The sequence below is a fragment of the Propithecus coquereli genome, unplaced genomic scaffold (assembly GCF_000956105.1).
Source record: "Propithecus coquereli isolate 6110/MARCELLA unplaced genomic scaffold, Pcoq_1.0 Scaffold148, whole genome shotgun sequence".
Lineage (NCBI taxonomy): Eukaryota > Metazoa > Chordata > Mammalia > Primates > Indriidae > Propithecus > Propithecus coquereli.
The window spans coordinates 1,676,081-1,693,314 of record NW_012139191.1 but is presented as its reverse complement, the minus strand read 5'-3'; the positions used below and the strand labels follow the sequence as shown (position 1 = coordinate 1,693,314).

At 47.2% G+C, this 17,234-nt stretch overlaps 1 protein-coding gene across 2 annotated transcripts in view; it reads left to right on the top strand.

The window, feature by feature from the left end:
• Nucleotides 1–17,234, top strand: part of KCNJ6 (potassium channel, inwardly rectifying subfamily J, member 6) — a 269,851-nt gene that overhangs the window by 78,936 nt on the left and 173,681 nt on the right. The window contains exon 2 of one of the 2 annotated variants that reach the window (XM_012640090.1): nucleotides 485–536. In XM_012640090.1, coding sequence (XP_012495544.1) covers nucleotides 512–536 — 25 coding nt within the window. In that variant the 5' untranslated portion in view covers nucleotides 485–511. Of the gene's footprint in view, nucleotides 1–484; nucleotides 537–17,234 lie in introns of those variants that run through there. The other variant, XM_012640089.1, reaches the window with a different exon arrangement.

The following is a 17,234-nucleotide window of genomic DNA, read 5'->3' as shown; positions in this document are numbered from 1 at the left end:
AAAACTGATGACTTTCAAAAGACTCCATGAACCCAAAAAGTAAGACAAAGAAAGATGAACAAAATCTACTTCAATTTTTGGAAAAAAGAAACCAAATGACTACAAAAATATCAGCTCCAAAAATACCAAGAAAGCTTCAATGGGGGAAAACAGAGCGCAAAAAAAAAATTGGCATATGGATGTCAAAAATCCAGTGTCAAAGAGGTTTTGAAAACTGGTCGTGCGTCACCAATTATATATATCCAAGATCAGTATGACAGATGCTTATTTCCAAGAGCGATGGGAAGTTTTTTAATGCCCTAAAAATCTCTTTTCAGTGACTGATAAAATAGCTATAATGTGAGTTTTTTTATTCATTTAATTATTGGAAACCAAATTCTGACCTAGGAAAAAGAAGGAAGAGAGATATAGCTGTAACCAACCCCTTATATCAATTCATATCTAAGATGTTTTTATATATACTTGTCTTTCTTCTCACCTCCAGGAGAAGCACAAAGAAGAAACTACAGCAATGGCCAAGTTGACAGAATCCATGAGTGAGTAACCTGAACTTTATTATATATTTTTGGTTTTGAATGGAAAAACACAAAATCGTGCAAAAGACGCATCCCCTTATGATGATCTGATTTGTCCTTCTTTTTCATTTTTACAATAACCCAGGTGTGTTTAACATATATCGCTTTGTTGATGTTACCTTACACATTATTCAAAATTCGTTCTGGTTGGGGTCAAATTCTGTGCTGAAGCTGTGACCCGCGGTGGAGCTGAAGAATCAAAATAGATTTTATGTGTAGCACTGCATTGGAGATCGGGGCCCACAAAAACTTCAACCTGACTTTTAGGAGATTTAGTCAAAGTCAGCTGAAGTTTCCTGTACATATATTCCATGGGTTGCATGATCTAAGGAGAAGGAAGAATGACGAATCATTGTTAATTAAACCTTTTAGGTGTAGTTCAGAAATTGCAGACAGAATTATTAAAAAATGGACTGCTTAAGGCATAAGTAGCTTGTAATGGTTTAACTTTTGAGTATGTCAGTGTTAAAATGCTCTGCACTCTTCAGCTAAATAAACAGGATACACAAAGCATTTTTAAAAGAAAAGGGGAATTAATTATAATAAATCCTTCTGCAAATGAGAAATGCAATTTTCTATGTTGAAGTTTAAATTTTAAAGACCATATGGATATGAAATAAACAGACAAGCCATATTTTTTCCTTTGAAAAATAAAAATTGCTCTTGGTGTTAGATTTCATATGTAAAGTTACAAGGGAGGCTTACCAACCCTTCTCCACTGTCATTAGGACCGTGAACACCTTATTAAATTTGGCCTGCAGAATTAACCGTTAGTCTTGCCTGCATGTAACTGTACACCGGCTTCCTTCCACTATTCCTCAAATCATGAGACTGTTAAATACAAGTGCTCCTCTGCAGCGTGGTCAATGAACCTTTATCCCTATATACCCACCCACACCAAGAAAAGATAATGTTAAACAGTTGTTTACATTGCATTCTTTAACTCCCGATCCCAAACCTCTGCCTAATTTTACCTAAGTCTTGATCGCCTGCGCATTTCGCCATGTGAATGATGACTCGAAGGGACCAGGTAGAGAACGGATCCTCTTCTGCGCTTACACGCCTCTGTTCTGCTCTTCTTTCTGTGTCATCGCCTGCCCTCCTCTCTGCTCCATCCTTCTTTTCTACCTCTAGTCTTATTGTCGGAAAAGTGTTAAAACAATCTACCAGTGGGTTTGAGGAAACCCAAACTGATTCTGTGTAAGTGAAGCCATCTTGAAATCGTGGAATGTGCTGTCCTCAAACCTAGAATGAAGTGGTGAGGTTATCAGGACCATCCAAAAGGGACAAGCCTGTATTGTCATATATGGAGTGGAGCCGTGGACAACACCCACTAATTCACAATCCACAGCACATGAGCAGATGTAGTTCCCATCTCTAAGTCCAAAGTCACCAATACAAATGACCCACAGTTTCTCAGTGATAGATCAGTGGCTTAGAATCCAGCATCATTGTCCGTGAACTGAGTCTTGAGTGTCTGGGTGAGTAAATCGGATAGTGTCGTGCATGGGTTGTGATGCTAATAGTTTTTACAAGGCGTCTGTTAGACGTTGATATTCTGGTTCAGTGAATATTACTTTTGTAACTCATCTAACTGAATTATGAAACATTAAGAGCACTGTATTGATCAATATTTCTGATAAAGGTATTTTAATTTTTCTATCTCTATTGGATTCCCGATACATTTAAATAAGAATTCTTCATCTGATTACTTATTTGTTGGTTTTAGGTTTCAGGTTTGCCTGGGCAACAATTCTAATGACTTTGGTCTAGGATCCCACTGTCTTAAGAAAATTCTATCAAAATTGAATTCCACATCCTTGGGTAGAAGAAAGGGTACAGCTGTTCTTCTAATTTGCTTTGCCTTTATGAAAAAGATTACACAGATATTTTTCAATGCCTAGGGAAATTTACAGTTTGAGAACAGACTTTGGAATCATATCCAGCGTACAGGTTCACTGATCCTTACAAGGATGCAAAACATTATAAAATATGTTAGATGTGCAGTAACTCTTCTAGATGCTAGGAAATGCTAATCATGTGGTCAATACACTAAACATTTCATTAAAGTTAAGTTCATGAATAGTGAAATATACAACTACATATTTATTCTACATGGGAAATATATAAGGAAATAAATACATAGTTATGTAAGGAGACTCTATCAGTAGGCTAAGCAAAGAATTAACATACAATTGCTGCACAGTAAAATGGATGGGAACATCAAATCCATGGCCACCGGAGGAAGAAACATAAACAGAAGCATGAATACCCAGGACACAGTGCTCTGAATGGGTTTCCAGAGCCAGCACACGCTGCTTATTAAATTGCCAAGCAAGAACCATCTGGTTACTAGAACATCTCTGTTGAACTAGAGCTGGATAGCAATTCTACTGCCCTCGCTGTCCCGGTGTGATCAATGGCTAAGCAAATACCATAGTGTGGAAGGGGCATCTCCTTCGTCTTCCAGAGCAGGGTGAGGAGCGTTTCTCTCCATCAAAGCCCATTAATCAACAACCTCATAAAAATCAACGTCAGTCATTTCTTTAAAGAGCAAGCAAAAGACATGCAAATATTAACAGATTTTAAATGTTTAATTAAAAGCAACCTTATTTAATAAATATTTAATTTATTTATTTAATAAATAAAAGATAATACTTTAAAATATTTTATATCACATTATTGACATGAGGAGAGTCATGATAAGGATAAGGAAGGAAAAAACAGAGAAAGGAGGAAAAGCAGATGTGGAAGAAGAGACAGAGAAAGAACAAAACACGCTGAAGAAAAATATATAGAAAATACATCTACACTATACAGGAAAAGCCCCAGAGAGGGAGCTGTTAAGGGAGAAAGAGGCAGAATCCCAAGGAACGAAGATGAGACCAGTAGGCAAAAGGGCAGAGGTCAGGAGAGCCCTCAACACAGACAGATTCCATGGGCTTTCAAAATTAGCAAACCAGGCATGCCATTAACGGGCTGTAAACTTTCTTTTTTTATTTTATTTTTTTTTCCTTTTTTTAAATTTCAAGATATTATGGGGGTGCAAACATTTAGGTTACATATATTGCCTTTGCATTGCCCAGGCCAGAGCTACAAGCGTGCCTGTTCCCCAGACAGTGCGCTCCGCACCCATTAGTTATGAGTTTACCCATCTCCTCCACCCCCCACCCATCTGCCCGGCACCTGGTGAATGTTACTTCCACGTGAGCACCTAAGTGTTGATCAGTTAGTACCAATTTGATGGTGAGTACATGTGGTGCTTGTTTTTCCATTCTTGTGATATTTCACTTTGAAGAATGGGCTCTAGCTCCAACCAGGATAATACAAGAGGTACTAGATCACCATTGCTTTTTATGATTGAGTAGAACTCTGTGGCATACATATACCACATTTTATTAATCCACTCAGATATTGATGGGCACTTGGGTTGTTTCAATCTTCCAAAGGCCATCAGTTGTTTTTAACACTACCCTTTGAAATGATGATCTCTATTTGCATCTTCAACATGGGTATTTTCTTACTTGGACTACCAGAAACCCTGTTCCAAATGGGGTATCCAGAAATGTTCCCGTGGAGAAGCTACTCTGAGCTTGTCCACTGGTAACCAGCACTTTCCACCCACCCACAGAGTGACATCAAACTGACAGCCTGATCCCAGTGGAGGCTCCCAACCATGTCTGCAAATAAGCATGTAGTGACCCAAAGCATGTGGTCCTCAGAGGTGAAGCTGGGCTGGTGGGCTCTGTCCCGGGCACTGTAATCTCGGTCAGTTGGTGACAAATTGCAGATGTCCACAGGAATGCAGGTAGCCTGGGGGCTCTGGAATCCCGATCTGTAGAGAGTACCTTTGTAGGCTGTTCTTACATAAATCCCCATAGGTAATTTGCTTCATGGTCATTGCCTGTGGATGCATCACTGATCCCCAACCTCGGAGCTCCTGGGAACGTGTGAAACACAGCACAGGGGGGCTCACACATGGTTCCATTAATAATTTGTATTGTAATCAGAATCAGATATCTGGTCTTGTGCGTGGTGATGGAGTTGCATGGGGGGTACAGGTAGGGGACTTGTCACCGACGCCCTCTCCAGGCTGCAGGGCCCCTTCTGGACCCCCCGACCCCCACTCATCCAGGGTTCTGCTGGTGACCCAGAGTCCCACTTCTGTCCCTTCTCTGCATCAGTCACCTGTCTGCAGTGCACTGCTGCATCAGTAGGTGGGGGCCACTTGAGCAGCACGTGGCTCTCTGAATCTTGGCAAAAGGAGCTGCCTTCCTGTTGCTTTCCGTCTCCGGCTTACCGTCTTCTTTCGGGCATGCCTGCCCCGAGCTTTTCCTTTGCTGGCCAGAGCATCCCTGGCAGCTGTCCTCATGAGTCATTCTGCCCATGACATCCCCTCCTGTGTGGTCTACCTTGATGTCACAACCTAACACATCCACATGGGAAAGAGAAGAGGAACTTGGCATCATTTTCAAATAAACGACAGAGCACTAGCTTTATCTGAGTAGCTCCAGGGGCTGAATCCTTATCTAGCCATAGAGAGGCAAGTAGGCCATGGTTTCTTTCTCTGCCCAGAGCCAAGGACCTGCTCTGGGAGGTGTTCAGAGGTCTTGGCTGTCTGCTTTGATATAGAGGGAATTCCTCCTGCTATTAAAGAAATGGCTCAAATTTAGCATGGATTTGAAATTTTCTGGTGTCAAATGAGATGAAGACAGAGAACCAATTACAATCACTGCGCATTAAATTAGCTCAATTAAAGCAGAGTGGTTTTTAATCATTTATTCCCTCTTTTATGGAGCAGTTATTATAACACTGGCATTGTGTTGAGGCTTGGAAAGACAAAAGACGGAGTTGCTGGCTGCACCGTGTGCAGCATTTCGGGGCAAAGGAGGCAAGAGAGCAACGGCTACAGCACGGAAAATGCGCTCTTGCAGAGGCAGCCTGCACGGCAGGGCAGCTCGAGGTGCACGCCTGCGAGGCTGTCCTTTCACAGACCCCAGTGTGCTCCTGCATCTAAAAGGCACCCAGAGGAGGAGCAGGGTTCCACCAGGCAGCCAATGGGACTGTGAGTGCCAGGCCCCAGGACAGGGGACCCCGCGTCAGGTGGGGGAGGACAGCTGTGGAGGAAGAGCAAAGCACTGGGCATCAGTAGGAAGGGTCAGATCATAAAGGGGCTGGTGTGCAGCTTTGGGGTTTTCCTGTGGGTAATGGGGAGGCACTTAAGGTTTTTAAGCAGATTGGTGCTTTAGAACAATTCCACTAAGACATCATGGGGTGGACTGCAGGTTGGGCAAAAGGGGGCAAAGTATACAGGAGCTGGGGCAGCAGATGAGCTGAGAGGTCCTGGGGGCCAGACAAGGGCGGACCTGAAATGTGTTAAAGAGGTGGTGACCAGTGGGATATGGTGGAAGATGAGGAAGGACTTAGGGACAGAAGCTGCCCATGCTTAGAGCTTAGAGGCCTGGCCAGAGCTTCCAAGAGCCCCCAGGGCTGGAAATGCAGGCAGAAGAAGGAGTCATTTTAGGAGCTGATACAATGTGTTCAAATTCGAGCATATTGAGTTTAAGGTTTGTACAATGGTAGGTACAGGATTCAGTTGTTTGGAGTCATTTTTGGTCCACAGCCAGAATGACTATAGGGAAAGAATCCTCTACTCTCCAGGGTACAAATGGGCAGGTGTGTGTATGTCGGCACTGTGAGGCTCAGTAACAAAAACATCTCTGTGGCTCAATGCACACATTTATTTCTCCTTCGTGCCACTTGTCCACACTGGTCAGCCGTGCACTGGACACGCCAGGATCACCCCAGGGCACCCACAGTCGGAAGCTCCCGCTCCACCTGCTTTCATACTCGTGGCCATGGTGGGAAGAGCACATGGCATATCGACACTGCATCTTAGAATTCCACCCCGAAGTGACACATGACACTTGTCACTTCTACACTGGTTGCATTAGCCAAAGCAAGTCAAAAAGCACACCTAACTTCTAAGGTAGAGGGGACACAATTCCATTCTGTGCTTGGAAGGAGGCTGCACAGTCACCAGAGGACAGAGGGGCTGAGCAGTATACCGGAAATGCCCAGAAGCAAGACTAGGAGACAAGGAACAATCTCCTTCTTAGCCATGGCAGAGACCACTACCCCTAAGTCAGGGGGACAGAGCAGGGGGACAGAATGAGAACTACAGCCCACCTGTCTAATGGAAGCTGAAGCCACACAGGAGATGGGATTGCTGCCAGAGATTCCTCTAGGGAGAGAGAAATACCTTGGTCCTCCCTTCCCACCAACCTCCAGGCTCCCAGCAAGTCCGCGCTGGCCAAGCCCATCTGGGCGTCAGCTGACAGAGGAGCCCTGGGACGCAGAGCTGAGCAGGTTAAGGGTGGGGCAGGGATCTGAGGGCAAACAGGCCAGCATGGGCCCAGGGAAACCTGAACAGTCGAGCAGAGCGCAGATCACTGCCACCTTGGCGCCCAAACCGCCTCCCTATAAGGACAAAGCCTGGGTCCCAACAGCCAAGACAAGGAGCCTGGGCAAGCAGGTGTCAGAATTGTAGATGGGTCCCCATTTGGCCAGAGGTGCTGGGGCTCCTGACAGTGGGAGAATGGGAGGATGACTCCCTTTTGTAAGAAACCCATTAGTCCTGTCCTGCTGGCTGGGATAAGCTAATTATCCCGACGGGGAAGATGCCACTCACCTTCTCAAGCATACTGCTGCCAGCATGCCCATCCCAGGCTCTCTTGGGCAGAATGGGGGATTTTAACACAACATGGCACACTTCTGTCACCCCCTCACACAATAGGAAAGGACAGTAGTCACAGGTCCAAGAAGGCGTGGACACCCAGACTTTGGCCTCTGTTTAGGGCTGGTAACAGACCCTGTAGCTAGACTGGGAGTTAAGGGCCAGAGAGGACGTTGTGCCGTATCACACAGGGCAGCGTTATTCTTTGTATGGGGCTTTTACGGCACTAAATGACACTTTATCCTCTGCAGGAACTGAAGCTACACCAGGCCCACCAGATGGTGCTTTTTAAAATGCACCTTCTCCCTACCAATGAAATTCAGGATCTTTAAATAATAAAATCTGAATCTCAGGCTGACGCTTGCACAGGTAGTTATAGTGGCATCCCAAAAGCAACTGTAGAATATGAAGGTGATCTGGCACATCTGCCACCCCATGGGTCACCAGTGTTGATTCCCATGATTTGGCTGCCTCGGCAGGTGTCCCCTTCCTCCCTCACTGCTCCACGTCTATCCCTCCCAAAACTGCACACTCAGTCGAAGAGGACAGCCTTCCCCTAAAGAGGAGGACCATTCTTCAGTCCATGGTGTACGAGTAGCTGCATTCCCTGGCTAGAACCTCCAAACAAGCTCTCCAGGTTCATTTGTAGGAGAACATAGGTTAGTCAAGCTTCTGAGACTCCAGACACATCCAAATAAGGTGCTGCCTGTGGCAATCTGCTTTTTAAAATAATAAAAAAAAAAAAAAAAGGAACTTGACTTAAAGTCAAACTCATTACTCTTGATACTCAGTTCCTGCCATTCTACACTTTCAATCATCTCTTTGATGCAGTTCATTTCTGATTGTTATCTAAATGAGCTCTGCAATGAGAGCCACCCTGGAAGCATTGCCAGGTCTCTACTAAAGACAGAACTTCCTTTAAAAGGCAGGTCCTCTTGAAGCCCCCCAGGGACCCTGTCACCTCTGCTTTCTGGTAGCCTGCCTTCTACCTTTCCCTGCCATAGGGCACTTCTCTCTCCTCTGTCCTCTCTCCAAAGCCTCTCTTCTCCTCTGCCTTCCTCTTCGACAGTTGCACGTAGTCTTGTGGGTGCCCAGCAACTCTTTCGACAGTTCTCCACCTCCCCTCCTTGCACGTTTCCCAGCCTCCTTTGCCCCGGGACCGTGATCCCTCCTGCAGGTGAGCTACAGGGCTGGGCGTGGGGGGCAGGTTTTGATTTGCCAACACAGACACCAACAGAAGCAGCCGCTCCCTCACCAGCGGTTCTGCCGTGTGCTTCAGGGAATAGGTCCTGGAGGCCCGACCTGGAGGCTGGTTCTCTCACTCTGCCCTGACCTTGGGAGCTAAATAATATCCCTCCACTGTCCCCATCAGCTCACACTGGCCAGATTTGCTCCTGCCTGCGTATTCCTCTCTGTGTATTGGCTCCTGGGTTACCTGCAGGATGGGGAGGGAGGAACAGAGTAGATGCTAAGACGACCCGTTTACACTTCTTTGTCATTCACATGAAGTCCCCACACAATATATCACTTCAGTCCCACCTTTAGGCAGAAAAGCATCACTTGAGAAAAAGCAAAAGAGAAGCCAGCAGAGTCTTTCCTGTCCATGTTCCTCTGAAAAGCTGTTGTTTTCTCACTGTGGGGCGCATGCTTGTCCTTAGTGGAAAACATCTTTTACACTCCGGAGACCTGCTTCCTGGTTGAGGTTACCGGCGTGTCCGATGGGAGGCAGCCCAGCTCTGAGGCCGAGGGGATGAAACGCCCAGGCCATGCTCTGAGCAAGTGGCTTCACGCCCCGCCTGCTCACCATTCTCCACCCCGCACGTCCCTCGCGGTGGGGACTTTCTTGCTTCTGTGGTTTCCATTTGCTGCTCCCTGCACTCACTGCCCAGGTCGTTCACCCTAACAGCCAGCTCCAGCTAAAAATGCCTTTCTCTCCCTCACCATCTCCAGAACCGGCATGTGGTTAAAGCGCTTAACTGGTAAAAACCCGCAGGGACGCGCAAAACAGCAAAATACGTGAGCAGATTTCAGACTCATCGTGCCTGACGTTCGTAGACGTTATTGCTGGCCGTCATTCAAATGGAAATGAGCCCAGGCTTGTTTTCTCAGACTCCTCCTTTCTGTCCACAGTCGTGGAGGCCATGTTGACCTGACTTGGTGGGTGAGAAGCCCACCTCCCCGACACCCGCACGTGCGCTCTGGCACCGGGAAGATCTGGATGGAGGTTTCTCCACTTGGGCACCGCTGACAGTTGGGGGCTGGGTGATTCTTCCTGTGAAGTCCTGCACACTGCAGGAGGCTTAACAGAACCTTGACCTTGAACCACCAGATGCCAATATCACCCTCCCCCAGGTGTGACAACCAATGCCTTCAGATGTTGCAAAAGTTGCCCTGGGAGGGCAAAGCCGCCCCCATGGAAAGGCTGAAAATCAGTGCTCTAGATGAAATCAGGAAGAGGGAGGGCCCAGTCGTCAGTCATTTATTCTTCCACAGTGATGGTGGGATTTGCCAGTCAACTGCAGGCCGGCCCAGGCCTGTGGTCTCCCATATCAGTCCACGCACAGCCTTCCACTTCTACTCGCTTAACTCAGGAATGGTCAGCCTGAACCACTCCCGGCGGCCACCAGGAGAGGGTGTCTGTTCGGCCGGAGACAGCCCCACCATAGGTGCTTCCGTTTTGCTGACGATGGTATCGAGGCTCGGTAGGATTGGGCGATTTTTCCAACGTGATCGTGTTCGAGAGGAGAGTTGGCAATATCGCTGCCATCGGACGGGCAGAAACAGGAGAGCAGGAAAGTGGGTGGGCAGAGGAGGCGGGACCCTGGTGCTGAAACAGAGCTTGCCGTCTTCTCCCAGAAGCTGCAGCAGGAGTGTCATTCTTTCCAAAACAGCAGTTTTTAGGACCTCCCCAATGACATCCTCAGCAGTAATTTTCTCACTCGTTTTGCCTTTCCGAGCCAGCGACAATGTGAAGCCCAGCTCTGGGGCAGCCAGGTCCTCTCCAGCCTTCTTCACCTGCTTTCCACTTCCCCCGTCTCGGGGGCACCGACGCCACAGGCGAAGCCTCCGAGTGGCATTGCCCTCCTGTGTCTTCCCCTCTCGTGTGGGGTCACGGGGAGTTTGGTCCTCCCCCATTTCCCACTCCTTTTTCAGAAGGTAATCACAGGCAAAGCAGCTGTTCCAAGCATGAGTCACCACGCCGTGTCACCCGCCCTGCTTGGCGACTCAGAGGCAGCCTGCCACCACCATCCGCTGGGGCCACAGGCTCCCCCAATCTCGGCCTCTCTGCTCTGTCACCCCCCAGGCTCCCACACCCTGCAACGGGCTGTGTGCCCGGCGCCTCAGGCCCTCTTTCCAAGCCAGTGGGGTGCCCAGGTGACACCCAGGAGCTTCTCCCAGACCCCATGCAGAGCCACCTCTCCAAAGTAGGGCCCAGCTCCCACAGGGAGCATGAAACGTAGCCAGCCCCCCACCTGTGCCCCAGCCCAAAGTGCAAAAGTAAACAGACACATTTTTAAACTCTCTCGCCTCACAGTCCTTCCACTCGCCTCCCGCCTCCCACCAACTGCCACCCGTCTCACTGCGCCTCACTGTCCTCCCCTGCCTCCTCCCACGAGCTGCCACCTGGCTCCGGAGCCCTCCTCCCGCTCCCCATCCTCTCATCAGCCTCTGGTAATAACGGGTTTCATCACGGCAAGGCAGGGGGCAAGAGTGACAGGGAGTCTCTTCTGGGATGGCACAGGCCTGGGGTCAGGCCGTGGGGCTTGACACGGGGGTGTCAGGCTTTCCTCTGCACCCCCAGAGGGCAGAGAGGGGGGATCTGCAGGCAAGGGACCATTTGGAAGAGAAGCTCAGAGGCGTGGCAGCGAGAAAGGCCCTAGGTGCAGGTGCGGGGTAGACAGTGACTCTGCTGGGAAGTGTGGCCCATCCCAGCAGTGGAGAAGGAGGGCGAGCCTGTTTGGGAACGCTCTGGAGATGTGTGAGCAGATGGTCGCGGGAGCAGCAGAGAACACTGCATTTTAAAGGCTCCAACTCCCCAGAGCAAGGCTGCAGGGGGGCGGAGGGGAGTGTTTCCCAGGCCAGGACTGATGCGGACACCTGGGGGTTGGTTTGCTTTGTACCTGGAGCAGCCCTCTTTGCCTCACGTTATATTCCCAGCACAAGGGAATAGATCTCCCCACGGAATTTCCATCAATAATCCGCCCACTTGCTCCCTGGGGCAGGGCTGCAGTCCTGCCGCTCCCAGCCTTGCTCTTCCTGCTGGTGACAGGCGTGTGAGCTGGGACAGCCCACGGGCTCCCTGAATTCACCTGGGGGGGAAGCAGGTGGGGGGGCCCCTGGCTTCCAGGGTGGATGGATTGAAATTGGATGAAGGTGGTTGCCACCTCCTCAAATGCCTTAACGGAGAGGGGTGCTCTGCAGTGCAAACACGGCTGCCTACGTTCCTGGTGCGCTTTCCTGCTTTAATGTCATCTTGCTCCCGAGATATTAAATTTCAGGCTCAAAGGTGTTGGGGTGGGAGGTATCTTGATGTTTAAATATTGACTCAGAGAATTGCTCTGCAGCCCAGAATTGCATTCATAATGATTTCTTCACAATTAACAAAACATCCCTGACACCCAAGGAGGGTGCAGTGCTTACCAGGTGAGACCGGTCGGTGTGGTCGTAAGAGACAGACAGCGCCGGTCTCACGGCTGCCCAGCCACTTCCCAGCTGTGAGGCCGCAGGTAAACACATAACCCCTCTTCTCCGAGCTTCTGCACCTGAGCAAAGCAGCTACCCAGCTGGCCTTTGATAATATGCACACAGCTAATAGATATGTGTACACACGCTAATATGTATATTTATGTAAACAATATGTATAAATAATCACAATTGAATATGCATATGTTTACATAAACTAATAGGTGTGTTGAAAGCTAATATATATTTATATACTGAACACTAATATATAATGCATATAAAATATTTCAAGCAACTGGTCCTACATCAGGCACTCAAACAAAAAATCAAAAACAAAAACAGAAATAAACACTATTGTTATCCTCTATATCTCATTTTGCTTACTATTCTCCAGCCCATTATAAGAATACTCATTCTTGTTGAATTTGTCACCTTGTATTAGTACTGTACTAGTATTGTATTGTCGAGTCTTGTCCCCTTGTATTAATACTGTATTCAACTCTCTTAAAGATCCAAGGGTTATGGTGTGGCTCCATGATTTTATAAGTTGATATTAGGTACTAAAACGTTCTTGTTGACTGATTTGTACTACAAGGTGTCCCAAAAGTCGCCATGCATAGGGAAAAATGGGAAATTGTAGCTAAACGTACCATAATGAGTATTTTGTAAATAAAGGTACGTTTAGCTACAATTTCCCATTTTGTCTATGTATGGCGACTTTTGGGACACGTTTTGGGGATTTTAATATGGGGTGCTTGTTAGCCGTAGCGCAAACACAGACGAGTTACTTGTTCTGATGAGTAACACTGCGCCTCACACCGAGCATTCGTCTCCGCCACACAGCCTGCCTGTGGGCCGCTGTGCCAGACACCAGTGGTCTTTTCAGCTCCACCTGCGGGTGCTCCCCTCCCAGTACCGTACGCTCCCCTGGAACGGATGGGAAGATTGAGGGGGTTTGTTTCCTGGACTCATACGATCCTGTTCACAGAATTAAGAGAGATAAAGCTTACTTTTGATTTCCTGAAGTCAAACCCAAACCAAACGTTACTTCCTATCTGGTTGCTAGGGATTCTTTTCTTAGTAGATACTTATTTAATTCAGATTATAGCTGTCATCCCCACCTACAAGTGTCCAATTAAATCAAGGAACCAGTGGATAGTGTGCCCTGACTCTTAAATAATCCCCTTAAATAATCTCCCCCATGGAGGAGAATTACTGAGTCCCTACACTATAGGGCCAAGCCTTGGCAGTCCCTTTCCTACCATATGTTCCCAACGAAAACATTCTGCATGGACAGGAAGACAATGGACAGGAAGAAACAGGTCTGGATTAAAAAAAATTAAAAATTCAGAATACTCTCTGCTTATGCATGTTCCTTATCCTCTTTCCTTGGCTTTAATAAAAGGACAGGTTTCAGATGCATCTCAAAGACTCTCCCACAGAGGTTACTGCCCTACCATCAGGAAAGGAAGAAATAATTTCCTTGAGTAAATCAAGAATTGAGTTCCTCATTATTTCACACGATTTTTCCCTGCATTCCCTTAAAAAATCTGATTTTTTAAAATAAATCACAAATAATTAACCAAGAAATTAATAAGTATTTATCAGCAGGCACCATGGCAGAGGGCGAGTTGTACAATAGGAGCCGTACCCTGAGGCTGACGTGAGCAGGTAAACACCACTTTGGGGGAGACTAGACTACCACGAGGAAGTAGATGATAAAATTCCAAGTGAGTGGGACGCACCTGCAGACTCCACCTTTTTTTTCCTTTTTCTTTTTTTTTTTTTTAACCAAAACACATTATCAGATGAAGTTCACCTCACAACAACCCACTTTCTGGAGGAACCCCAACATTGTGCCGGAAGATAGCTGCCTGTTTTAACTCCAGTTTCTATATTGGAAAGACCCAATCATTAAAGGGCTAAGCTTGAAGCGGCTCACTGTAAAACAAAAAAGGAATTTTTTGCATGTTGCTGTGCCAGCTCATCATCACTGGCTCCACGGGGCCTCAACACCAAAGCTGAGATTTGGAAAGAGGGAGATCCCTGCTTGGGGGGGATCCAGGAAGACGAGGGGAAAGCTGCTCCTTGGAGGGCGGACAGGACTTGAATGAAGAGAGAAGAAGGGGATCAGGGTGTTGCAAGTCAGGCGCCATGGCGAGGGAAGGAGCCGCAGACGCATCGGGTGTCATCCTCTCAAGGCAGGCAGGAGAGCACACTCTGTGTCTGGAGAACAGTGATCAGGACGCTGTCACTAAAGCTGGGCATTTGAAGTAAGGAAATGGTAAGAGAAAGTCTGGCACGGCGGGGTGGGGTCAGACTGAGTGCAGCACTGAACACTAGACAAGCAGTGTGTATGTTATCCTACAAACCAACGTTTCCCAAAGTGTGTTCCTAGAGAAATTAGTCCCATGATATCCGCAGAATTGATCTTTAAAAAGCAGGCTTGAGGAAAGGTATCGGTGATTCGACAACTTTAGGAAGCCTCTCCCCTGGCGTTCCCCAGTGGCTATTCGTGTAACAAAGGTTTTGATGTCCTACGGAAAAGAAATCTGCTTAACTACTACAGTAGCTTTAACAATTGGCCCGCACAGTCCAGATCCCAATTCCTGGAACCTGTGAATGCTACCTTATATCGAAAAGAAGCGGGGAGGGTATCTTAGCAAATGTAATTAAGGATCTCAACTTGGAGAGATTATTCTACATTATCCAGGCGGGCTCTAACTGCAATCACATGTATCCTTATACCAAGGAAGCAGAGAGAGATCTGACCATGCACAGGGAAGGAGGTGAGGTGAAGACAGAACAGATTGAGACTTACAGGTGCCGGCCTTGGAGACTGGAGTTATAAGCCCACACAGGCCAAGCACTGCGGCAGCCACCAGACTCTGGAAGGGGCCAGAAAAGATCCTCCCCTAGGGCTGGGGAGGAAGCACAGCCCTGCTGACACCTTGAGTTCAGATTTTTCACCTCCAGAACTGTGAGAATAAATTCACCTTTGATGTCATTTCTTACAGCTGCCCTAGGAATTGAACACAAGGGGAGAGGTTGGTTGAATGATAGTTTGCTTCAGAATTACATTTGTTTAAACGTTATATATCATCATGAAAATTATAAAAGTATTAAATATGGCATTAAGAAGACAACGGATTTGGCCTTTAGATCCAGTGGATTTAATCAAATTGGAATTTTGAATTTTCCTGACACAGACTGTCCTCTAAGCAAACCAGAACAAAAATACTCATTATTTTATGTCAAGAGCTCCCCCTTCCCCACTTTTTTTAATGCATTAGTCCCTTTTTTCTCCCAGATTTATTGAGACATAATGGACAAATAAAACTGTATACGTTTACTGTGTGCAATGTGATGTCTGAATACGTGTACACATTGTCAAATGATTCAATCAAGCTAATTACCTTGTCTGTCACTTCACAAACATCATTTTTTGTGATGAGAATATTTAAGATCTACTCGCTAGCAATTTACAAGTATAGATCTAGCAATTGTAGTAGATTTGTACCAGATCTAATTGTAGTCGATCTAATTTGTACTTGATCTACTTGCAGTAAATCTAGCAATTTGCAGGTATACAATATGTTATTAATTAACTATAGTCACCATGCAGTACAATAAATATCCAGAACTTATTTTTCCTATCTAACTGAAACTTTATATCCGTTGACCAACATTTCCCCATCCAACCCCTCAGCCCCCGGCCACCACCATTCTACTCTCTGCTTCTGTGAGTTTGACGTTTTTAGATTCTACCTATACGTGAGATCATGCAGTGTTTATCTTTCTGTGTCTGGCTTATTTCACTTAACATGATGTTCTCCGACTACATCTAGGCTGTCACAAAGGACAGCATTTCCTTCTTTTCTCACTGCCATGTTCTCTGCAGCATTGTTCTTGAGCCTCAGGTGGGCCTGGAGCCCAGGTCTGCAGTGCTGGCCTGCTGCTGCAGGTGCCTAGCGGCCAGGTCTGCAGGTGCTGACCTGGAGTCTGCACTGCTGGGGCCGGCATGGGAGCCAGATTCACCAGGGTGGGCCTGGTGCCAGGGTCCAAGGTGAAGTCTGCTGCTGCTGCCTGGGCTTGGCAGAGGGGTAACACCGGTAATGTAAAACTTTCCCTCCCTTTTCAATGAGTCTTTGCCTATTTCCGTGCTACACCAAGGTGCTGTAAGCTCTCACCTGGTTTCTTAGCTCTTGTGAAGGTATTTTCATGCATGGATAGTTATTCAAAGCAATGTTTCTGCAAGGGGACAAGGGCTGAAAAGTCCTATTCCACCATCTTGCTGATGTCACTCTCAAGAATACCTTCTTGGTGTCAATGCCACTAAAATAATTTGTGCTCTCATATAAAACACAACGTAAATGTGCCTTCAAAAATGGCCCAACTCTGGGGCTCCTAGACAGAGCACCCCTTCCTCAGTGAACCCAAGGCCAGTTGTGGGTTTTGCACCCTCGCCGAAGAGAATTGAATCCACAGAGATTGGGGCTCTGGGAGAAAGTCTCCACACACTGGTCTCCGTGAGCCAGCTCCACCAAAGCCACAGACGCTGACATCTAACATGAAGAAAGGCATTTTCTCTTGTCAAGCATCCTGTCTTCAAAAACACGCCTCTCAACACGCCGAGGAGGAAAGCATTATGAAGCAGTTTCTTTTGACAGATCATTTCCCACTGAACGCAATAGCCAGTCGTCTCAGAGGCTCAGCCAGCAGGGAGCTAAGTGGGTTTTCAGAAACAGAGGCTCCCAGGTTGTAGGAGCCCCAGGGCTGGCCCGGGAATGCCAGCTGCCACCTGGCGTTGAGGGGCCAGAACCAGGAACTCGGGCACAGCCTCCCCTCATCTTTCTCATGCACAAGCAGGTGCCGGTCACACCATGACATACTCTTCAGTGTAAAACGGTGTCTGAAAGCCACTCCCAGCTCCGGCATAATGAGGGACTTGTCACCCTTCGTGTGCAGCCAAGTGTTATTACAGCTGTCGCTCAGAAGGGCACCCTCTGGGCAACTGGATCACTGGGGAATAGTAGCTTCAAGTTGCCGTGCGGTTCGCTCTGTCTCACCTGAAACGTTGTGAGCAATGCATATTTCAACAAACAGGTGTGAGAGTTCCTGGGTGTTGAGTGTCCTCCTCTGTTTGAATCCTTGCGTTGACTCAGGTATGAAAGACATCTCTCTGGTTGCTTGTGACTAATGCCCGCCAGAGAAATCTTTAAAATAACACAACCGTTTGT